The 25727-nt window shown below is 38.5% G+C and overlaps 1 protein-coding gene across 2 annotated transcripts; it reads left to right on the top strand.

Annotated features, from left to right (window-relative positions):
* The first annotated feature begins 964 nt into the window (after positions 1 to 964).
* Positions 965 to 25727, top strand: BATF3 (basic leucine zipper ATF-like transcription factor 3). Of its 2 annotated transcripts, none has more exons than XM_031937341.1 (3): positions 965 to 1084; positions 7367 to 7471; positions 25237 to 25727. In XM_031937341.1, the coding sequence occupies exons 1-3, from the start codon at positions 1079 to 1081 to the stop codon at positions 25420 to 25422; spliced, it is 297 nt and encodes a 98-aa protein (XP_031793201.1). In that variant the 5' UTR covers positions 965 to 1078; the 3' UTR covers positions 25423 to 25727. The 2 variants fall into 2 exon arrangements, with proteins under 2 accessions (XP_031793201.1, XP_031793200.1); XM_031937340.1 differs by lacking the exon at positions 965 to 1084 and adding an exon at positions 1132 to 1674.

The following is a 25727-nucleotide window of genomic DNA, read 5'->3' as shown; positions in this document are numbered from 1 at the left end:
CTTTCCCTGGGTAGATTGAATTAAGCCAGACTTTGTCGTAGATGGTCCCAACTATTTTGTAACTCCTCCTCTACCACCCTGCTCACATTTCTGGTTCTACTCATGTTCTTTCAGTTGGGACAATGCTTATTAAAAACCAAGTTCTCTCAGCCCTATTTTTGATTTCTCTTAGGGAGATAAGTCTGTATATCAGCCAACCAGGCTTATTAAATATTGGATCTGTTTTAGAAAGTAATCGGGGAACTTTATTATGCTGGGGAAAGTATTGACCTGAAAATCAGAATAAGATATCCGTTTTGAATCTGATAACTAACTCATTATGTGATGATGGACAATTCACTTAATTTCTCTGTGCCTCAGTTTCTTCATCTGCAAAATTAGAGTTAACCTAGATTTCTGCTAGTTCTGGATAGTGTTAGAAGCCCAAAGTGGAGTGTGATGGAATCTGGGAGAAAAAGCATGAAGAAAGAGTGTAGGGATGGGAGTGGATACAGGATTTGAAGGACTAGGAAGAAAAGACACGCCTCCTTTTTTTTTTTTTTTTTTTAAACATCTTACGGACTGGAGGAAGGAAAAGTTAGAAACATAATTCTCTTCAACGAGTTTTGAAGGGGACCTAGGCAAAGCAGAAAGAATGTGTAAAGTTGTGGCTTGGTCCAAGCAAAGAGAGATTGGCAAATCGGGGAAAAGGAAGTGGAAGAATGGAGAGCTGGGCCACAAGGATCCTTAGATTAGGGAGGAGCAAATACACCCCGAGAGCAGAGATGATAGTTCCCTCTGAAGTCCCCGGTCTCTTCGAAACCGGCAAAGGGTGAAGGGGTGAGACCGATATGGTGAGATTTTTGTGATGAGACTTAGGAAAAAAAACCTCACCCTCCCACTTTAAACCACGCACTTGTGTTTTTCTCTAATGATAGTCCCATACGCAGAGTTAAGGGTCCCTAAAAACCCCATACTTTAGTTTCCTTACTCCTACCCCTTTCTTAAATACCCCACTTGGTGGTTTGGTTGTGAGTTCCCTCCCAAGTTTCGAAGACCACACGTGATTTCCATGAAGCTGCCCCCCGCCCCCGACTAAATGCCTGTGAGTTCGTGAGGGGGGGGGGGTAAGTAGGGACCCTATCAGTGGGATCTACGGATGGGGACTCTTCGTGGGGTTGGGGACTAAAGGAGGGAGGGTAGGGAAGTGGATTAGGACGCAGACGCGGCGGCGAAATTCGGGTTTCCTATGAAGCAGAACAGAGGATCAGAATTTGGGGAAGGGGTTGTGAGCGAGAGGGAAACGGGGTCAGGAACTGGGCAGGGGGTGGGGAAGAGAAAGAGAGAAAGAGCTGCGGCGGAAGGAAGAGAGAGTGAGAGTGAGAGCGGGTAGCCGGAGGGGGAGGACGAGGTGTGCCTCCAGCCCGGCCCGGGAAGGGAGTGCAGGAGGGAGGCTCGGGACCAGGAGGGCCAGGTGCGCCGCGAGAAGGATGCCCGGGGCCGGAGAATCCCCGTGAGCAGGAAAGGGGCGCGGCGGGACTGGCCGGCGGCTCCTCCCCCGGAGGCCGCGCCGCGCTGTCCTGCCGGGGGCGGGTCGGGGGCCGCGGAGCTCCCGGCATGTCGCAAGGACTCTCAGCCACCGCCGGCGTCCTGCAGAGAAGCCTCGCAGCCCGCGGGAACCAGCCACCGCCGCAGGTAGCCGGGGCGTCGGAGTCCGGGGCGGCGGGAGGGAGGGACTGGGAGAGCGCATTTTGGTGGCCGAGGCGGCTCCTGGGGCCGCCGTGCTCGGGGAAGGACTGGGCGGCGGTCGGGGAGTGGCGCTGGGGACGGGAGAAGAGGCACCGGCTTGGGGCAGCAAGCACGGGCACGCCGCAATAACCGGCTGGAGCCCAGCGGGCGAGGAGCTCCGGAGGCTCCCCGCATCAGCGGCCGGACTGCCACCTGAGCTGTCACTCTACCCTCGGGGCACGGGCTCCGGAGCCCAGAGTCTGGCTGCGAAGAGTCTGCCCTCGCACGTGGGAACTCTGCTCCGGGCGCCACGCTGTGGCCGGTAATCGAGGTACTCCCTTCCCAAGGTGGTGCGGTCCCTGCCTTCCCCTCCACCTGCATCTGTGCTCCTGTACCCCGACACTGTCAGGGCGGGTGGGGCAGGAATGGGGTGCTAGGGTGAGGGGTTCCGCTCCCCGCTCCTTCTTCCTCCCGGTCTCAGCTTCCGGAGAGGAGGGTTCGTCCCGTTGCTGGGAGAGAGTGGGAGCATTCTGCATACTGGAGAAAGTGAGTGAGAACTGCAAGCCTTGTAGTTCAACCCCATTCAGCGCAGGCTGACTTTCCAATACAGTTTCTTGGAAGAATCTCAACTAGAACCTAAGTTCCTTGGAGTTTCGCCTAGTACTTCTTCGTGTCCACTATACCAAACCCAGTAGGAGGCTTCCCATGAAATACCGAATCAACCAGGTCAGCAAACTAGTTAGTGCAGTCCTGGGCAAGTCGCTTAAGTTCGGTGACTCGGTTTCCTTATCTGCAAAATGGGGAAAATAACAGCAGCTGTCTCTCAAGATGGTTGTGAGGAGCAAATGAGATCATATTCGTAAAGTACTCTGCAAAATTTAAATTGCTTTAACTTCCCCCCTCTGTAGTCCAGGTAGGTCTCTGAACTCCCTCTACGCACACATCTGTTCATTTGTCCACGTCCATGGGAAGTATGGTGCACTGAAAAAGAGGAGTAGAAATCTGAGCTCTAATGCAGTTTCTGAAGGAAGTTATGGAGAAGTATGCCTGTTTTAAGTATTTTGAATGCAAGTCCAGGACTCACTTTCACCTCAACTATTTATAGATCCCTAAAGAGCATAGCAGTTCAGTAAGAACCTGGAGTACACTGATCTCTGAGTAAGGAAATAGCATAATAGATTTTGAGATAGAAGGGATCCCTAATTCAGTCCCCTCCTTTTACAGGTAAAACAATTGAGATTTATTAAGGATCTTTCCCCCAACACAGATAGTAAGGTAGTAAGCATAGGGGTTTTGGGGAATAGGACTCCCAAACCAATCATCTTTTCATGTACCCTACTCAGTATACATGCAACCAACATTTATTAAACCCTTTGATCCAGTCACCACTGACCTATATTTGATGTGAAAATTGGACATGACTAAACAACCACCACCACATCAATTGAACTGGCTGTTCACATCTTGTTTTAATGTTTCCATATTTATCTGTCTTTCCTTGTGTTTCTGGAAAATGTGACAACTCAAGAAGACAAGTTCAGGGGACTGCCCTACCATTCTGTAACATCTTCACATGCTGGTGTATCTGTATGTGTTCCTAAAGTGCAGAGATAGAATCTCTTTGTACTCCTATAGCTTTGCACCCAATGCAGGAATAGTTATTTGCTTGATAAATGATTTCATTTTATTTTAGGGTTAAGTGACTTGTCCAGGGTCACACAGCTAGTATCTGAGGACAAGTTTAAACTCAGGTCCTCTTGACTCCAGGGCCCACTGCACTACTTAGCCACCACTTAATAAATGATTTTAGAGTGATAGTGGTGATGATGAGCAAGCTGATATGAATGGGTACGCAGCATGGTGTAGACTTTTTTGTTGTTGTTCATAGCATTGATTTCATTGGTTTAGAAAACTCTAGGGGGAGGAATTTCCTTCTACTAGTGCAGTCTTAGAGAGCTCTCTGGGGGGACTAATATCTGGGGGGAGAAGTTGGATGACTTGTTCATGACCACATAGAGGAAAAATTTGAACCCTGATTCACAAAATCTGAAGTAAATACTTGGGTTGTGTGGGGAGAACATTGCAAAGTCTTGCTTCAGCTCTTTGTTAGATCAGTTGTTTTCCTCTGGGTGTGTGTACATATATTGGAGTGGATAGAGTGCTAAGCAATGAGTCAAGAAGTCCTAGATTTAAATCCCACTTAGAATCTATAAGACCCCAAGCAAGACTTTTACGTTCTATACCCCCAGAGAGGGGCTTCTTAAATTTTTTTCCACTTATAACACCTTTTCACCAGAGAAATTTTTATGTGACTCCTGATTTATGAATATATAATAGGTATCTATATTAACCATTTATTGATAATAAATAATAATTTACATATATAATATATAGTGTGTGATCATATATAATATATAAAATAAAAATAAATTTCTTTCAAAACAATTCGTAAGTATATATATAATTTAACCATTTATTAAAGATAAAAGCAAATTGGCATACTAATGAGATGGGTGTGCTTGATTATTTTTACATAAAGAATTAAATCTTGGTGCAATATTTTATTATTGCCAAATTTTTCATGTCTCCCAATTCAATTATGATACCATATGGGGTCTCAATCTATAGGTTAAGAATCTGTGCCATAGAGAACTCCCAGTAATTATCAACTAAGTTATAGATCTTTGTTATAGGTAGTGTCAATTCCCATGCTCAGAACCGAGAAGGCTGGCAAAATCTCCTAGCCTTCCATTATTCCTATTGTGGGTGAATGTGTATATGTTGTATTCCATGTCCTTTCCCCTCATTAGATGGTAATTTCTTAAGGGGGAGGCCATAACTTCTCTTTCTTCAGTATCTTTGCTCAGTCATTATTTTACTAGGTTCTGTTTTTGACCCAAGCTTGTGAGATCTTTGTTTCAACTTGACTATTCAGCCTTTCACATTGATTGGCAGTGGTTCTCAAAGTGTGGTTCAAAGAATTCTGGGAATCTCTGAAATCCTTTTGGAGGATCTACAAATTCAAAATTAGTTTTTATTTCTAATATGGTAAATATAATCTACATAAGCAAAAACTTTTTGGACAGATCCTCAGTCATTTTTAATAATATAAAGATACTGATAACAAAAGGTTGAGAACCACTGGAAAGTGTTTGTGCTATGATAAGCTTGATTGACTCATACTGTTGTGCACCACCAAAGAGCTTCAAGATGTACCTGGAATTAAATTTGTGATTTGGTCGGCCATCTTGGAGTGAAGGGGGTGATTATTAAGGGTTTCAAACAGCCACATCTTAGATGATAAAAATCATGGATTTTTGATGGATTTAAAGGAATTTAACATGTCAATATAAGTTACAAGAAAGTGCAAGGCTCACGGAATGACTAATAAAGTTCACATCTGTGCATTTTATAATGTTCAAAAGCATTTGGGTATTTTTCTTGTGTGCTATAATGTTAGAGTCTATCCAAAATTAAGTTATATAAAGTCCTTCCCTTTGGGGAGTTTAAAATCTTAATCTGGGCTTCTTAAACTTTTCTCATTCCTGACCTAGATTCATAGTTTAAGAAGCTTTAATCTAAACGAAATACCACCACCACCAATAAATGTTATATGCACATATCAATTCAATACATTTTAATTCAACAAGTTTTTATTAATTACCATAGTATATAAAAGGTCCTATCTACACACCAAAAATTAAAAAAATATTATCTGCCCTCAAGGAGCTTACAACTTTTTTTTTTTTTTTGAGGGAGAGGGATGAAGTTGCACAATATTTTCAAAGATAAAAAAAAAAAACACTAATTTGAAGAGGGAAAGAATACTGACAACTATAGGAATCAAAAGTGAGTTCCTACATAATTTAAACCTTAGTTGAGCTTTGAAAGAAGCTACGGATTTTAAGCTTAAAGAAGGAAGAAAATTGAATAGGGAGAGAATTCTAGGCATGGAGATAGTCAATGAAATGTCTTGTGAAAGATAAAGCTACAATTCTAGAGTATGTGAATGGAATAAGTTGCAAGAAGATTGAAAAAGGTAGGTTATGAAGGACTTTGAAAGTCAAACAGAAGATTTTATATTACATCCTGAAGATGATAGGAAGCCATTGGAGTGTATTGAATTGGGATGGGGGTAGAAGTGAGAGTGATTTGACATGGTCAAACCTGCACTTTAGAAAGAGCAATTTGACAGCTTTGTGAAGGAAAGAATAGATGCCAAAGAATTGGAGCAGGAAAATTTTTCCAAAAAAGGAAAAGAATAGTATGTAAACTGTAGACCAGTGGTCTTTTTTTTATTATAATAACTTTTTATTGACAGAACCCATGCCAGGGTAATTTTTTTTACAACATTATCCCTTGCACTCACTTCTGTTCCGATTTTTCCCTCCCACCCTCCACCCTTTCCCCTAGATGGCAAGCAGTCCTATATATGTTGAATATGTCGTAGTATATCCTAGATACAATGTATGTGTGCAGAACCAAACAGTTTTCTTGTTGCACAGGGAGAATTGGATTTAGAAGGTAAAAATAACCTGGGAAGAAATACAAAAATGCAAGCAGTTTACATTCATTTCCCAGTGTTTTTTCTTTGGGTGTAGCTGCTTCTGTCCATCATTGATCAATTGAAACTGAATTAGGTCTCTTTGTCAAAGAAATCTATTTCCATCAGAGAGGCCAATGGTCTTGACATAATTTCCTGGGAAAATTCTAGAATGTGTCATTAAGGAGATGATTAGTGATTATCTGGAAAAGGATTACAAAAAAGATGACTTTATCAAGAACAGATCAATGTTCTTGATCAATCTATTTCTTTCTTTCTTCCTCCTCCCTCAGAGTTACTCAGAGTTTGGTAGATAAGGGAAATGTTGCAGCTCTAATTTACCCAGATTTTGTCAAAACATTTGACAAAGTAGCACATGTTATTTTTATGGAAAAGATATAGAGATGTAGAGAATAGATTTTAATAACACAGTATCGCTCTAGAAGGAGATCTACAATGGAGACCGCCATGGGTTAGTCATGATCCTATGCTGTTAAACATTTTTATCAATGGCTTGGGTAAAAGTGTAGATAATATGTTTATAAAAATTACAAATGACATGAAACTGGGAGGGCTAGCCAATATGCTGGATAATAGAGTCAGATTCCCAAAGTATCTTGAGAAACCAGAGAATTGGGTTGGATCTACGAAGTGAAATCCAATAGGGATAAACACAAAGTCTTCCACAAAAAATTATCTCTGCAAGTACAAGATTGAGGAGGCACAGTGGTTTATCAGAAAAAGATCTGTGTGTTTTAGTGGACTTCAAGCCCAGTATGAGTCAGCAGTTGGATGTGGTAGCCAAAAAAGCTCTGATAAGATCTTGGGTTGTTTGAGAAGCCCAGCTTCCAGGAATAATGAGGTTCTATCATGGGCAGACTAGAACTCAAGTATTTTGTTCAGTCTTTCCCAGTATAGTTTGGGAAGGACACTGATAATCTGAAGACTGAGCAGGTGAATTACATAAAAAAAAAACCTTAAAAATATTTATATTTATTACAAAGATTGATGGATAGTTAGGCTGCATAGAAGGGGACAGATGAATACTCATGGGAAAGATAGGTTGGAAGGCATCATTACCACTCTTGTAATTCACCTGCTCATTTTCTTCCCTAGAGCCCTGAGGATGATGACCGGAAGGTCCGTAGAAGGGAAAAAAACAGAGTTGCTGCTCAGAGAAGTAGGAAGAAGCAGACCCAAAAGGCTGATAAACTTCATGAGGTGAGTATGGCTTTGGACAGTGGAAGGTACATTGGAATACTCAATGTTTGGCCCTTAAGCAAGATTTTGCCATCATCTTCACAAAGTTCTTTATAAATAGGAGTTATTATTATTATTACTATCAAGGATATAGTTTATCCTTAATATCAGTTAGTCAGTAATCACAGACATTTAATATATTGTGTGCATGGTCATTAGGTTATTTCTAATATTTTTTCAAGGTATCAGTCCATTGGATATACAATCATAATGAACATTTTTATTCATCAAACTAAAGAAACTAAAATTTAATTAACTTAATATTAAAAAACAACTAAACTTTACTTTAAAAATGTAAACAAAAAATGAAACATGAAATTCCAATTTGAGATCTTTTTTTGAGACATTAGGGTATAACTAGGCCCACTCACCATACTCTGTCCTCTTGCCTACCTATGCATATCATCTCTCAATCCACTGCACAGAATTCCTTCTCTTTATTCAACCGAAAGTCATTTAGCAACTACTATGTCCAAAATGAAAGGCAAAATGATGGTGTGAATAGAATGTTGGCTTTGGAGTCAGGAAGGCTGGATTCAAAGCCAGCCTCTGACATATAATTATCTTTAAGAACTAGGCAAGTTGGTGTCCTAGAGGAAATTTTTTTTATTGATATTTCTTCATAACATTGAAATTACCGTTCTGAACAACAATAACAATTTCCATTCATTGTGTTAGCTTTCCATTCATTGTGTGTGGAGAAATGCATGGAAATAAATAAGTCATACTATTCCCATTATGCAAAGAGTTTGCAATCTAATGGGGGAGATAAAGCATTATCACTGACAATATAATATGAATAAAATCAACTGAAGGAGAGCTTACTTTCAGCTGAAGGTTTCAAGGAAGTTTATATCATGTGGAAATGATAGGACAGGGGGTAGAAATAAAGGCATTCCACATATGAAGAATGGTGCTAGCAAAGGTGGGAAGGATGGGAACACAGGATTATAGCTCTAAATCTGTAAAGTAGTTAAAAAATCACCTTGTTTTACCACACAAAGGGACTAAGGCCCAAGTTACATGACAGTATCCATCAGAAGCATAATTGCAACCCAGATCTCAGAATCTGGTGATCCTTCTCCAATGGAGAATGGCAACTGTCCCTAGTTTTTTTGGAGCATAGAATGCATCATATTAGAATAGTGTGAGATAAGATAGCAAAGGGAAGTTAGAGTAAGATCATAAGGGCCTTTAATTCTAGACTAAGGCATTCACCTAAAAATGCACTAGGTTGGATCCATGATGCTTCTGACCCAATATTTGCCTGTGTTATCTTGGCCAAAGACCAGCTATGTGGCATAATGGATAGAGCCCTGGAGTCAGGAAGACTCATCTTCATGAATTCAAATTTGGCCAGAGACACATAATAGCTATGTGACTTTGGACAAGTCCCTTAACCCTATTTACCTCAGTTTCCTCATCTATAAAATGAGCTGGAGAAGAAAATGGCAAACCACTCCACTACTTCTGCCAAGGAAACTCCAAATGGGGTCACAGAGTTAGATAAGCCTGAAACTACCAAACAATTACAAGAACAAAGAACTTATGAGTACAGTTCCTTGACCTAGAGACATGGAAATGCCCAAGGAGAGCAGTTCAGAATAGATTTATGCATGCACTTTTGTTCCCTGAATCAGGTACTCTTTGGGGGAGGGAGAGTTGGGGTTAGGAAAACCTGAGTTCCAATCCAGTTTCAGATACTTACTAGTGCATGACCCTGGGCAAGTCACTTAATCCCTGTTTTCCCATCTGTAAAGTGGAGATAATAATAGCACCTACCTCCCAGGGTTGTTGTAAGAATCAAATGAGATAATAATTGTAAAATGCCTGACATGGCAAGCACGATATAAATATTAGCTGTTATTATTACCATCAAATCCAATAGTCCTGTTTTCCAGTTCTTATTCTCCTTCACTTTTTCACAGCATTTTATGAAGCTAATTAACAATAGAGAGAGGAGGGGAGATGTTCCCCTCTTGTCTTGCTTCTGGGTTCTTTGCCAAGAATGATCTTTGAACTGGAAAGGACATAACAAAAGTTGTGATTATAGAGAGCTGATATTCAAACTAATTTGTCTGTAGTCACAGAGCACATAGTTATCTTTGGGGATCTTAGATCCGTCCTGATGAACTGAATCCTAACGTATTGAAAGAACCAGTAAATGCAGTAGCTGAAATAGGGGAAAAAAATGCTGATAACAAGAGAGATCATGGGGTGAAAGATCTAGAGATGAGGGGATCTAAGAGGTCATCTGGTTCAACCCCTCCCTTTTACAAATGAGGAAAATGAGGCCTAAAAAGGTTCAATGACTACCTGACACAAGTAGTATCAGAGATGGGATTGCATTTTATTTCATTTTTTTTTGTTTTGAATTTTCATGTTTATTAGATTTTTCTTAACTCTTGTTGAAAGTTAATAGAATCTTATCCTGGAAATATATTAATCTATTTGTAAAATAAGAGACACCAAAATGTAAAGAACTTCTTTGTCATTAAGTCTAAGACAGCTCAAAAGGCTGTTTATTTTTCTTCATCAGCTAAAATTACAGGTCATTATGAAATGTGCATCATTAGATTTTATTTGTGGAACTGCTTTTTAACCCAAATCCCCAACTCCACAACCAGTACTCTTTCTAGTATTTAAAAGGACTGGAAAAAGGCAAATATTCTAGGGACTTTTTTTTGTGTGTGTTTTTTTAGGGAGGAGAATGGAGGCTGCAAACTATAAGCCACTGAGTTTCACTTTGATTCCTAGCAAAATTTAGAATGTTATTATTAAAGGAATGATTAGTGGATATCTAAAAGCAGAAGCAGTGATAACAAACAGGGTATCTTCTTAATGGTCTAGGCCAGAAGTGTTGAACTGCTCACTAGACTGCATCCAACCCCACAACAGTCTTGTGTGACATAATCAGATTAAAATATAATTGGGAGGGACATAACAATATAAATATACAATAAAACATAGACAGTATTAATATGTAGTTTTCTATATATTTTAGGTAAAGATGAATGGTTCCCAATTTCTATTTGGGTTTGTCAGTGCTAATCTAGGCAATTTCCTAAGATTTTAGTTGCAAAGAATATATCAAACCACCCTGATAAAGAGAGTATTCTAACTCTGATAACATTAAATTTATTAGAGAGAAATATAAACTCTTACATTTTGGCTCAAAAAATAACTTCTAAAGTTACAAAGTGAGGAAGTATGGTTAGAAAGCAGTTGGAAAAATATTTTGGGGTTTTAATGGACTGCAAGGTCTTCTGATTCTGTCTGTTTTAGGCCCCATTCTATTTGGACCTTCTTACACAATTCTTTTCATACTTAGAAGTCTTTGAGCTTTTCTTTTATCCTTCACATTAGATTATAAGCTTTTTAGGGACACAATCTATCTTATTCTATTGTTAGTGAAACTGGGGGGGCATGATGGATAGAGAGCTAGATTGAAATTCAGGTATTTTCAGATCCTGCCTTTGACATGTACTCAACATGTGCAAGTCTCTTAGCCTTTCTGAGGGTCAATATCTTCTTTAAAACTTATACCTCACTGGGTTGTTGTGAGTAACGACTAAGTTAATGTGTATAAAAGGTTAAAGCACAATATAAATAAAATTTATTTGGATATTTGAATTCCCATTACTTACCCTACTACCTTGCATATAGTAGATATTTAATAAATGTTTATAAATTTAATAAAACATTTTTGTAGTCGCTTGATCTTATGGGATAGTGAACAAACCATCCCATAAAGTTGAGTGGATACAAAGATTTTGTGTTATCTAAGAATGGTTGTCAAGGCTATGGCTAGAAAGGATCTGTTGTATTTTTTTATCTCATGAAATCCCTATTTCATTATCATTGTGGGGACAAATCAGGAGACAGCTTAGTTTCCCTTCTCACTTTTATTAGTCCCTTGATTATTTCTTTTTACTGATCTGGAGTACATATCTCAAGAATTTGCTATAGCTTTTTCACGCCAATAGAATACATTCTCATAAAGTCCGTGAAATAATTCTACAAGGGTAACCAAGAGGATGGCCTTGGTGATGATGTTATTTTAAAGACTCTTGGATAGGTGGGTATTCTGCCCTCTGCCCTCAAACTACCTCATTCAAGCCTAAACACTTGCTAAGTGGCCCCTGAAATTCTTTTAATCAAGGTCCAAAGCCTTTCTTATTCCACAATGATCAAGGGGTTAGGGAAGGAGATAGACAAGAATGTTGAGGACATCCCAAGGCAAACTTCATCCTGGTACCTGAGTCTGTGGGAGTTGTGTGGGGGGAGGACTGGACTTTTTTTTCTTTTTTTTTTTTTTAACATATAAAATTTACCGTGACCTTCTGTGGGGCAAAAACTCCCAGAGCAGATCTTTCAGGGTTTCTCCAGAATTATATTAGGGGAAGCTCTTTCCCAGGCTTTACATAGTTCTGTAAATTTCCACAGAAGGATTTTGTGAAGCCCCTTGCTTTCTTCCTTACTTCTGTACATTTAGCAGAGTTCTCAGCTTTGGGTTACTGTAGTTCTACAGCAAATAGGAATTAGGAGCAATCAGTAAATATGTAGTAATTATTGCATAACAGCCATTCTAAAAAGACAAGAAAAAGTAGCTCCTGTCCTCAAGGCTCCATGTGGAAGATAGTGTTAAAGCTTAAAGGATCCATCTCCATCTCTTACTTACAACACTGAGCTGCAGGGAATCTAAGCCACTCAAATAGACTTAGGACCCTTTCCTGAGGGGCTGCCAGTGTAAGTCAGCCACATAGATTCCTACAAAGCAGCATGAAAAGACATTGAAAATTAGTATGTAGTGGTCATATTAGAAAAGATGAATTTTACAAGATTACACACAAGTGCTTTTATGAAACAATGAATGAAGAGTGTTGTTTAGTTAGGGCCAGAATTGGAAAAAAAATTATTCCTCATCTATTTTTCTGTCTGTCTCTCTTACTCTGTGCATGTATGTGCTTACCCACTGTCAAAGTAGAACTCAGTTCTCTCTCATTCCAGGTCCAGCACTCTATCTATTGATCTACTTACTAAATATTATCTTATAAAAACCCAGTAAGGTGGGTGCCATTAGTTATGCCCATTTTACAGCTGAGGAAACTGAGACAGGGAGATATGAAATGACTTGTCCATGGTCACGCAACATGTAAATGTCTGAGATAGATTTGAATTCAAATTTTCGTGACTCCTGGCTCATCACTCTAGTCACTGTACTATCCCACTGCTTCCAGTCTTACTCCATCTTTTTTTTTATCTAGACTTTTTAAAAATAGAATTTTATTTTTCCAAATACATGCAACAATAGTTTTCAACATGTTCAACATTCACCTTTACAAAATTTTTCTCCTTTTCTTCCCCCCTCTCTCTTCCTTAAGACCTCAAACAATATGATATAGGTTAAACATGTAACCTTGCTCCACCTTGCTCATGACTTTTAGTTTATTGTATTTGGATTTGATCACTAGGTGAACAGGAACTTCAGCTTCTTTGTAATACAGGCAGAATGCCAGTATTCCAGAGTCCCACTATCAGAACTTCTTCCATCTGTGTCCTGCATGATTGAACTGTTGAAATTCAGCCCTCTGTTGAAGTGTGCCCTTGTTTCTGTCCTGTGGTGTTGGAAGAATGGATGGGACTAAGTTTTCACTATTGATGCCTTTGAAGAACACCGTCATCAGGAAGCAAAAAACTACGAGTTATTTTCCTTATAGAGAAAACATAGTAGGGTGGGAAGAATGAGTTTGGAGTTGCTTTCCTCATCTGCAAAATAGGGAAAGTCATAGTATTTGTTTCACAAGCTTGTTTAGAGTCAAGAGTTTTCTTTCTACAAGTTGGAGTAACCCAAAACTACTACTTATTATTATTCATTTGGCCTGTCTCCCTCAAATTGTCATCATTGGTCAAAGAAAGGTTTGAATAGCTCGGGGAAAATGCATCCTCCCTACTAAACAACCACCCAAAGACATTTTATCTTTACTCATGGACAGTGAATTTAGCAACAGCACAGTGTGGTGGAGAGGTGTCAAACATGGACTCATGAAACTCCTGAATACAAGGAAACATTTAAAATGTCAATGGGAAATATTTAACAAAATAACAAAATAAATAACAATTCAATGTAACATAGGTAATGTAGCCAGTATTATTTAGTGACCACCATTTCTATTTGAATTAGACACCACTAGTCTCATATATAGAACATTGGACTTGGAAGTGGGAAGATATGAATTCAAAACTCAAATAGGGAGAGGGACCCTCAAGTCCCTCCTAATTTTAAATCTAGGATCCTATTAGGAGCATTATCAGTGCTTGTACAAATGTGATGTCTTCCCTGTTCTTTCTGTCTCTGTCTCTGCTGTATCAATCACAGCTCACTCCCAGTTTCCTTCTAAATAGGACCAGTCCCATGGTTCTATTGGTTCTGCTGAGTGCCTAGATCATTAAGAAGTGAACATGAAAGGAGGAAAGATCATTCAAATGACAACACATATTTCAGTGGTTACAATTTTATGATAGCAAGTTTTCAGATTAAGAAATGTGGTGAAGGATTATTTTACAGTGAATCGGTACAACAAATTTGTTCATGTAGAAAATGACTTGAGGTCTCAAGAGCTATCCAAATCATATCCTAGCGAAAGTGAGAGGCAGCCAGTCAGATCATAGTATGAGCTGGCAACAAAGCTGGGACTCAGAGAAATTTGAGGGACAAAAAGCATCTAATGATTTTCTTATTAAACAACTTACTACTGCAAATTTATTTTCCCTGCTGTTAAGCTGAATAAATACTTTTAAGGTACCTACTATTGGATAAATATTTTTAAGGCACTACAAAAAATAAACAAGCAATTATTAAGTACTTACTGTGTGCCAGACACTGTTCTAAGCTTGGGAATACCAAGAAAGATATATAGATAAACTTGCTTCCTAGTGTTCTCTCAAATTTACTCCATCTAAACACTAGCTATGTACCACTCACCCTGCCAGCCAACCCTGCCATGAGTCTACCCTGAGGCCAGAAGGATGACTTAGTCTGGTATTATCCACAAGCTCAGCCATGCTGCTTCCTTCCTTCTTAGCTCATTCTCCTACTTGTACATCTGTTCTACCTGCCCATGAGCTACCTTGACTTTATTTCATCAACTTCTTTCTCCTTTCCTCTTCCACTTCCCATTATAATGTAAACTCAATTGCAGGGAATGTCTTTTGTTTATTTTGTTACAATACCTTTTACATAGTAAGCACTTAATAAATGCTCTGTCTTTAAAAAGTATGGTTCTTCCACTCAGGTACTAGAGTAGATGACACATTAATATGGGAAGGAAAGACAGGAGAGAGCTCCTGCAGAAAGTAGGATTTGATCTGATTTTGAAGAAATCTAAGGGAAGTCAAAAGGCAGAGGTGAGAAAGCAAAATCTTCCAGGTCTGGGGAAAGACTTTCATGTCTTTTTAGCCAGTGCAAAGACATGGAAAAACCAGGTGGAGAAAGCAGATGGAGTGTGGGCTTCAAACAACAGCAAGAAAGCCATAGAGTGAATGTAAGAAGACCGGATGGGTAGACTGGACCAGGTTAGAAAAAACCTTAATTGCCAAACAAGAGTTTCTGCTTGATGCTCCAGTGAAATCATAGATCTGGACCAAAATCCCTCCAGAACCCCAAATAAATACAAAATAGGGAGAGATGGACCCTGCTGTTGGAGGAATCAGGGAAAACTTCTGGTAACTTGCCCACTGAGTTGAATCTTGGAGAGAACCAGTTGTGGAAAAAATGAGAACATTTTAGGAATGGGTGACAATTCATGTTAAAGCTCAGAGAAGGGTCCCGGAATGATATGTAACAGGGATAGCATATAGGCCATTTGGTCTGCAGAGTATTATATATAAGGGTCAATAATGTGTAATCAGATTGGAAGGATAGTCTGGAGCCAGATTTTATGTGACTTAGAAGCCATGTTTTAGAAGCAATAGAGAACCCCCTGAAACTTTTTGAGCAGAGGGAAGTCATAGTCAATGCTGCACTTTGGGAATATCAATTTGGCAACTATGTGGAAGATGGTTTGGAGGGGAGAGTAGACATGTAGAAGGAGATCAGTTAGGAGATTGACAGTAGCCTAGGTGACGGGGTGAATAAGAGCCAGAACCGGGCACTTATCAAGGGAAGAAAGGATGACATTTTTAGAGAGATGTTGTAAGGGGAGAATTGACAAGAACAGGCAAATGTATTGCCTTTGATTATCTCCTCTCTACCTCTAATTTTTAATCTTTTCCTATTCATTAGCTCATATTTTGTTGTTTTTCATTTGTGTCTGACTTCATAATTTAGGGTTTTCTTGGCAAAGATATTGGAGTGATTTGTCATTTCCTACTTTAGCTCATTTTACAGTTAAGGAAACTGGGGCAAACAAGTTAAGTGACTTACCCAGGATCATGCAGCTAGCAAGGGTCTGAAGCCACATTTTAATTCATATCTTTCTAACTCTAGGCCAAGCACTTCATCCCCTGGATCACCTAGCTGTGCATTAAGTATACTTAGATATTCTCTATTCTTTAAAAAAAATCCTTCACTTAATCCTACTATCCTCCCAAGCTATCATCCTTTAGTCCTCCTCCTTTTCACAGCTAAGCTCCTAGAAAAAGTCATCTCCATTTGTTACCTCTGAAATAAAGATGTCTTTTGGGTTACAAACCTGGAAGCTTAAAACCATAGTAACAGCATTTGGGCACACTGAACATTGACCATGGAGCCAGAGAGCCTGTCATATCTGATACTATCTGTTTGGACATGGATAAGACATTTACCTCTCTGAAGCTCAGTTTCTCTTCTGTAAAATGAAGCAGCTGGGCCAGATAGCCTCCCAGGGCCCCTTGTAGCCATATATTTCTACTTTATTGAAAGGAGAAAGTGAGGAAGAGTGGTGAGCTTATCAAGGAAGATGATGAGTTCTATTTTGGACATGTTGAGTCTGAGATGCCATTGTATCCTCCAGGTGGAAATGTTGAACATGTGGAGCTAGAGCTACAGAGAGAGATGAGAGCCATCAGATTGACAAAACTGATTAAAAAAAAAAAGGAAAATGACAAATATTGGATTGACTATGGGGAAATGGGTACTTTAATGCATTGTGGATGGAGCTATGGTCCAGCCATTCTGGAAAGCAATTTGGAATTATGTCTCCAAAGCTTTTAAATTGTGTTTATCCTTTGACTTGTTATTAGGTGTATATCCCAGTGAGATGAAGGGAAAAGGAAAAGGACCCATATATAAAAATATTTATAATTGCTCTTTTTATGCTGACAAAGAATTGGAAACTGAAGGAGTGTCCATCAATTGGGGAATGAACAAGTTATGGTGTATGAACTTTTGTACTGTAAAAAATGATGGAGGAAGTTATAGAAAGACCTAGGGAAACTTTTATGAACTGATACAAAGTAAAATGGACAGAACCAGGAAAACAATTTATACAATAACAAAAATTTTATCAAGCCATTCAAAAAACTTAAGAACTCCAATTAACACAATGACTCACCACAATTCTAAAAAGCGCATATTTAAACATGTTCCCCACCTCCTAATAGAGCTGATGGATTCAGAGTGCAGATTAAAGCATTTCTTCCCTTTGTCTTTCTTTTTGGAAATGACAAATATGGGAATTTATATTGCTTGACTATACATGTTTGTAATGGTTTTTGCTTTTCTTGTCTTCTCAAATGATGGGGGAGGAGAATTTGTGAGGAAGAGAATTCAGAATTGAAAATAAAATTGAATATAAAAAAGAACTTTGCAAACCTTGAAGTAATACATGAATACCAACTATTATTATTATTATAAAAATCAAGTGCCTAAAGAAGACAAGAGAGAATGAGACTTGGGACTTGGGATTAGCAAGAATGTCCATCTTTTCATGAAAGACTAGAGCAAAAGAAAAGAGAACATGGAATATATGTTGTGGAGAAAATTTGATACACAGAATGAGGGCACAGTAGCACGACTGCCTGCAGTAATTATCTAACATAAAGTTGGGAAGTTGCCCCTACCCTTTCAATCTGTTAATATACCTTAGAATAATCTGTGATGCTTATATTTCCCTCTGGACTTAAGCTACCTAAGTCTGTACTCATGGAATAAGAACCCAAGTGGCCACTTAGGATTTCCTCTTCCTTCCTTTTCCTTTGAAAAGAGATTTCAAAGCTTCCTAGGATAGATCAGCCTACCAAAGGATTTTAAGAGTCAAAAAAGTGAGAAAAGAAAGACAATGGCGTCGATCTGAAGGATTCTTCTGTCACAAGCTGTCACTGAATGTAGAGTAGTTGTTTAAGGTACTTTTAATCTTCACTCATTTCATGTTTTCACTTGACATAGAAACTAGTCATGGTATCTTCTATGTCTTACTGCCCTTGAAGATTGTCCTTGGTGAAGTTTTTCAGCATTAAAATATGACAGTCTGCTATGTGCCCGACACCTGGGGATATAAAAAGGGTGAAAGTCAGTTTCTGCTTTCAAGAAGCTCACAGTCTGATGGGAGACTATGTGCCAACAATTATGTCCAAACACAACATAGACAAAATAAATTGGAGATAATCAACAGAGGTAAGGCACTAAGCTTTAAGGGAATTGGGAAAAGCTTCTTGTAGAAGAGGGATTTTAGTTGAGAACTGATTTGATAACAGCCTCACTGAAATAAACTCAGAAGTCTTCAGGATTAAAGGAGGATCCTCATGCCTTCCCTGGAATTCTGCTGCCCTTTTGCCCAAGGTTCAAGTGACTCTGGAAGAGAAACTTAGCTGTCCAACTGCAGGGCAGTAGATATATGTAGAATCCAGGTCCAAAGTACCCTTGAAACAAAGGCAGAAACATTACATCAGCATGATGAGTGACATAATGGAAAGAGAACTGAATTCTGGGATAATGGTTCTAGTCCTGACTTTGCCACTAACAACTTGTGAAAAATGGATGTAGTTCCTTCACTATGGAGGGCCTTCTGCTTCAGGATCACACAGACAGTGCCACAAAAGTGCCACTCTCTTGTTCTTCCTTCCCTTTCCCCTTCAGCCACCACCTCTGCACTATTTCATCAGCTCATCTCTCCTTAAGCCAGTCCTGATTAACCTTTAGTAGTTTAAAATTGTATTAAGACTTTTGGGACATCATATATACCAATGAATCTATGAGTTCATTGATGGGGAACATTTCAGATTGCAAACCTGTTGGTGTGTTGCTTGTTCTGTGGCACTCTGGTCCATGTTCTCTCCCTAAGTTTACCACAGGGGGAACACCCAGTGTTCCAGAGACTTTCCTTGATTTTTCATGGCACTGAATGGAAATCAGAGATCAGGATGTCTTCTGGTCACACCTTATTCTTGCTACATGACAAGTCTTCTCTTTCTATCTCTGACATTTTTCAAAATTTCTTTTATTCTTTTTGGAAGATTTAGAAAAGACTGGCAAAGTGAATCCTCACAGTGACCATCTGAGTAGCTGATACAAGCATCATCTCCCTTTTATACTCTTACTCACCCCACATATACAATCCCTTCGCAAAACCTTGTCATTTCTCCTTTGCCAATGTGACTCATATATGCCCCCTTCCCTCAGCTCACACAGTCCCAACCCTGCTTCAGGCTCTCATCACTTTGGTGCTGACTGATTAGGGAATTAAGGTTTAGAAAGAGTGACTTGCCTATTTAATAATACTAATAACAGTTTCCTAATTCCCATCGGATAACCTGATCTGTCTCCTTTCTTAATCCCTGTCTCCCTAGCATAGTGTTTGAGAATTGGATAGTACTGGACATAAGTATTAATTTTAGTGTCTTTGATCTTATTCTTTTCTTTGAAAAGATTTCCTAGCAAACACAAAATTGAAATATGATAATAGCCTCAAACCCTGCTCTGGCAAAGCGCTCAGAAGGTCACTGGCATTGGATGGCATTAGATCTTTTAGCCTTTTTTTTTTAATACCAAGAAGACCAATGTCCTTTGCCTGTGTCCAGGTAATTTCCTATAAATATGAAAGTGTGGCCTCGTGGTGATTGTTTTTGTCCTCCCCTTCTCTGTTCCCTTTGGAAACTTCTTCTCCCAGCCTTTTTTGATATCCCTGTGGTTTTCAAACAATTTGGGTCCCCTACCAGGAGGTCACATAGCAAAGAGAAAATCACTTCTTGTTTACTTTTTTATTTCCTCTTTCTTGCTTTTAGCTCAAAGGCCTCTCCACAAGTTAGGGATCCAAAGTTAGAACTTGAAGGGAAAATAATCCTCAAGAAAAGCATAAATGTATGGCTTATTCTTTGCGTTTGATTACAGATGGATGACTCTGAACCCAGTGTGGTGGAGTGAGCCAAGAGGGAGGAGTCAGAAGGCTTGGATGGGAGACAGTTGAGAGGCAATGTGTGTTTATTCTGTCACCAACAGATAACTAATCTCAGCAAAGCCCTTATTTCATGCAAGGAATTTTGAAAGGCACTGTCTACAAAATGATATACTTCTTGCCTTTGCCCTCAAGCAGCTTATATTCTACTAGGAGAGAAGTGATAGGAATACAAATTAGTATAATTTGAAGTGTACTGTGTTTGGAGCAGAGGAGACATCTAGCCAAAGTGATAAAGACAAAATGGGAAATAATTTTTGATCTGGGAAGATGAAAACATTGTAGAGCTAGGTAGAACCCAAGCTGAGCCTGAGGAAGAAAAGGATTTTGGAAGATTTTCTAGGCATGGAGTGTCCTGCATGAATACACACAGGCAGGAGATATTATGTCATGTCCATGGAACATCTAGTAATTCATTTTCAGCTGGAGAATTCTATGAATTGTCTATTAGTAAAAAGGCTTTTTTGAGGAGTTGTGGGCGCCTCCTTCTTGAAGGTCTTCAAGCAGAGGCTTTAGAAACACTTGGGACTCTTGTTTTAGAAATTCTTTTCAGAAAGGGGTTAGGTTAAATGACTACATAGGCCTCTTGCAATTCTCAAATTCTGTGATTTTATAATTTTGTTGATGGTAATATCAAATCTCTGGGAAGGTAAGAAGGAGACCTTAAATACCAAACTGAGAATTTCTCTATCCTACAGGTAGTTAGTAGCTATGAGAGTTACTGGATATCACCAAACATTAATTTCACTATATTTAAAATGGGTTTGGTCATACTTTCATTACTGATCTCACAGAGCTGTTGTGAGGAAAATACCATGTAAAACCTTAGACTTAATTCAGTATTTTAGTGGATCTTTGATCTCAGCCATGTGGGGACTTCCTCCAGAAGTCAAATTAAAAGCCATTCAACTTCTTATCCTCTGCAATTCTTGTCCATTATCTTGGGTAATTCTTAAATTTAGACCTGGAAGTCTTCCTCTAGACAAGGGTCCCAATAATATTTTTGGGTGTCATGGACCCTTTTTGTGGTTACTTGTAAAGATAGTTTTCAACATTCATCTTTGTAAGATTTTGAGCTTCAAAATTTTCTCCCTCCCTTTCCCCCCCTCCCCAAGATAGCAAGCAATCTTATATAGGTTAGACATGTACAAACATGTTAAATAAATTTCCACATTAGTCATGTTATGAAAGAAGATTTAGAGCAAAAGGGAAAAACCAAGAGAAAAAAACCAAAAAAAGTGAAAATGATATGCTTTGATCTGCATTCATTGTATTGATGAGAAATACTAAGTCTAACATAGTTGATCATCATACAGCCTGGCTGTTACTGTGTACCATGTTCTCAACATTGTGCTCACTTTACTTAGCATCAGTCCATTTAAGTCTTTCCAGGTTTTTCTGAGAGCAGTCTGCTCATCATTTCTCATAGCACAATAGTATTTCATCACAATCATATACCACAACTTGTTCAACCACTCCCCAGTTTGTAGACATGCCCTTGATTTCCAGTTCTTTCCCACTACAGAAAGAATATATTACAAATATTTTCATACGTGTGAATCATTTTCCTTTTTTATGATCTCTTTGGGATACAGAACCAGTATTGCTGGATCAAAGGGTATGCACAGTTTGATAACCCTTTGAGCATAGTTCCAAATTGGTCTCCAAAATGATTGGATCAGTTCATAATATAACATTAATTTGCCCAATTTTCCCAAATCTTCTCCAACATTTATCATTTTCCTTTTCTGTCATATTAGCCAATCTGACAGGTGTGAGCTGGTACATCAGAGTTATTTTAGTTTGCATTTCTCTAATCAGTAGTGATTTAGAACATTTTAAAAATATGTCTATAAATAACTTTAATTTCTTCATCTGAAAACTGCCTGTTCATATCCTTTGGCCATTTATCAATTGGGGAATGGCTTGTATTCTTATAAATCTGACTCAGTTCTCTATATATTTTAGAAAAGAAACACTTGTAAAAATTGTTTTCCAGCTTTTTGCTTTCCTTATAATTTTGGTTGCATTAGTTTTGTTTGTGCAAAACTTCTTAATTTAATATAATAAAACTTATCCATTTTGTATTTCATAATGTTCTCTAGTTCTTCTTTGGCCATAAATTCTTCCCTTCATGTATCACATTTTAAGCCTCTAAATAGCTACTGATGCTTTCTGGTATTATTATCAAACTATTCCCAGGGACATTGCTCCTTACTTCTACTAGGAAGTGTGCATCCTCTACTTATCTAGTCTCTACCAGTGTATGAGCATTATATTGCTCTCTGTAGGTTTCACAAGGTTTCTGACTGATAGTGCAACATTGTTCCCAAAGTCAATTTTTGCTATTGTCACTTGTTGCTTGACTGACAAAATGTTGTTAGTCAAGAACTTCTCCCTTCTGCCAGCTTTTGTCCTTGAATAGAGGTCTTCATATTCTTTCTCATAGGATGTAGAATGACTATGACCAACTTATTCATATGACTAAAAATGAAGTAATTTAATTTCTTCATTTGAAAATTGTGTGTTCATCTCTTTTGACCATTTATCAATTGGAAAATGGCTTGGATACTTATAAATTTGAGTTAATTCTCTTTATGTTTTAGAAATAAGGCCTTTATCAGAACCCTTGGATGTAAATTTCCTCCCCTTAGTATATTGCTTCCCTTCTAATCTTGTCTGCACTGGTTTTGTTTGTATAAAAATTTTTTAACTTAATATAATCAAAATTATCTATTTTGCATTCCATAATGTACTCTAGTTCTTCTTTGGCCACAAATTCCTTCCTTATTCACAGATCTGAGAAGTAGACTATCCTGTGTTCTTCTAATTTTCTTATGTCACACTTTATGTCTAAATTTTGAACTTATTTTGATCTTGTCTGACCAACTTTTTCATTGAGATTCCAAAATGTTAAATGATCTTGATATCACTGAGATTATATCAGAAGCATGATTTGAATCTAGACCTTTTGACTGGAACTATGTTATCCTATCTCCCTGCTTTTCTTTTTAATGTCTCTATTGTTACTCTTTCAGCCTCCTCTCTTTCCTCATCTACCAATCTTCTGCCTCTGCTACCCTGCTATACATCTGTCCATTTTCCTATCCTTCCATCCTGTCCTTCATGGTTATTCCATTCCATTATTCCATTGGTTTATGATAGTTTGACCTTGAAGCCAGATAATATAGATTAATCAAACACTAGGGACTTATTGAGAGGTTAATGGGGGACAAAAGGAGATGACTAATATATGAAAATATTTGGTTGTTCCTTTGTGGTTTTGCAACAGAAATACAGAAAGAGTAGATAATGATGCTGAAAAATTTTGAGGAATTGATAAGGGAGTTCCCCTTAAGATGGAGCTTAACCTTAGGTTGTTGCATGTTCTCAGTAGAGTGAAAGGTGAGTTCATCTGTTACATATGTGGGGAGAGGAAGTTCTGTTGTAGGGAGAGGAGAGAAGAAAAGCTTAATAACAGATGCTATGGGAAATAAGATAGAGAGTCAATAAGAGCAGAATTAGATTGTCAAGCAAGCAGCAGAGGCCTTGCTAGGATTATATTCGTGAATTGGCTGATGACAAGGCCATGCTTATTGAATATTCAGATAGCACAAAACTCAGAGCTGTAGCTGGTAGATGGATGATTCATTTGAGAGTCCCCCCCAAAATATGGACAGAGTGAAATGATGAACCCAAACCAGTTTCCCAACCCTTGCCTCCAGCTCACCTCTAAACCACTGAAAAAGGAGTAGCATATGATGTCTTCTTGTAACTCACTCATTCTTTAACCCATTGCAACCTCAAGTCTGTCTTTACCATTTTACTGAAACTACTTTCTGAAAGGTCACCAATGATTTTCTGATAAACCCAATAGCCTTTACTTAGTTACCATTCTTCTTTAGCTACCAGTATGTCTTTGGATTATCGACCACCCTGTATTCCCTGATACTCTCATCCCTTGGATCCCAGGATCCCACATTCTTCTTGTTCTTTCCATATAATCCCCTGATCTACATTTCCAGCAGCCTACTACGAATAATTAGATAACTTGCTGACACTTCAAATTTGAAATATTAAACTATGAATTTATTATATTTCCCCCAAAACTTTCTCTTCTTTCTAACTTCATTATTTTTGGCAGCAGAACACCAGTAATACCTTTTACTTTCTCCTCTTCCTCATTGCCCAAACTTCCAAGCTGTGTCAATTCTACCTATAAAATATTTATTAAATCTGTTTCACTCATTTCCATCCATCTGGATTATTTAAATGGCTTCCTACCTACATACCTCTCTGTTACTAGTATTTCTATTCTATAATCTCTTCTTTATATTCCTGGAATACCCATCTTCCTCATGTAGAGACTGGATCATGTCACTCAGAATCCTTCAGTAGTCCCCTATTGTCTATTGAATAATGCTTATAAATTTCCCATTATCTTGACTTTCAAGCATTATCATATCATATTTCTTCCAATTATCTAAAGCAAGAGTTGTGTGTGTACTCTATATTTTGGTTAAACTACATTAAGATGCATCCTACATACTTGGAATCTTGTCTTATTTTTACCTCTCTGTGGCTAAAATGCCCTTCTTACTATCTCAAGTAAAGATTAAATCCCAGATTTTTAAGCTATGGATCATGATCCAAAATGGGATTTCATTACTGAAGGTGTGGGTCATGAAATTATGATTTTTATCAGTAAATATTTGATTTGTATACCTGTTTTATATACCTATGTACCTGATTGAGGTCATGTAAAAATTTGTCAGACAGAAAGGGGTCATAAATAGAAAATTCTTCAGAAGCCCTGGACTAGAAGACCACTTTTTTAGGGTATTAGAAGATTCTTGCCTTACATTGGAAACAATACTAGCTTTAGATTCTTTTTGAATTTAAGGATTTTACATTTCTGTTTTAGAGTATATATATTTTTTGTTAGTTTTCAGTCATGTCTGACTCTTCATGATCCCATTTAGTATTTTCTTGGCAAAGATACTGGAGTGGTTTGCCATTTTCTTCTCTGGCTCATTTTACAGTTGAAGAATTGAGGTAAATAAGGTTAAGTGAACTGCTTAGGATCACACAGTTAGTAAGTATTTGAGGCCAGATTTGAACCCATGAAGATGAGTTTTCTGGATTCCAAGCCAAGTGATTTATGCACCCCTTATCTATTATAGAGTAGGCAACTGCTAAGGGGATGCCTGGTGCCTGAATAATCAGAAATATCAGAATAATCAGGCATGCATGGGACAGCTTTATGGAGGAGGAATGGGGAGAAAATTATGTCCTAGAAATGATTTTGTCACCATTGGGCCCATGCTTTACCTTAACTCCTTTCTCTTCTTCCAGGAATATGAATGTTTGGAGCAAGAAAATACCTCCCTTCGGAGAGAGATTGGGAAGCTGACAGAAGAGCTGAAGCATTTAAGTGATGTGCTAAAGGACCATGAAAAGATGTGTCCCCTGCTTCACTGTTCTATGAACTTTGTACCTGTGGCTCGACCAGACCCCATCACCAATTGCCTACCCAGATGAGACCCAAGAACTGTCCTTGACACAGAGTGAGAGAGGAGGCCTGCATGTTTTCAGCCAGAATGAGAGGCTTTCCAAATGATACCTTTATGCACAAGGCACTATGACCAGAACTCTTTACCCATAAGGTGCTGGTAAAATCTTGACCTGTCTCCTAAAGCTCTGAACACTTAAGCAGATTTTCTTTAGTTCTCCTTTTTGTCTACTTTGGCATTTTGTAGCTTTCAACTATCACTCAAATATTAGAAACCGTTTCCCCATTCTCTTTAGAATTTTGTTAATAAAAATGATTTTTATCTCTTCCTCAA

This window comes from Sarcophilus harrisii, chromosome 4 (assembly GCF_902635505.1).
Source record: "Sarcophilus harrisii chromosome 4, mSarHar1.11, whole genome shotgun sequence".
In the NCBI taxonomy this organism is placed as follows: domain Eukaryota; kingdom Metazoa; phylum Chordata; class Mammalia; order Dasyuromorphia; family Dasyuridae; genus Sarcophilus; species Sarcophilus harrisii.
This window is presented reverse-complemented; position numbering and strand designations above follow the sequence as displayed.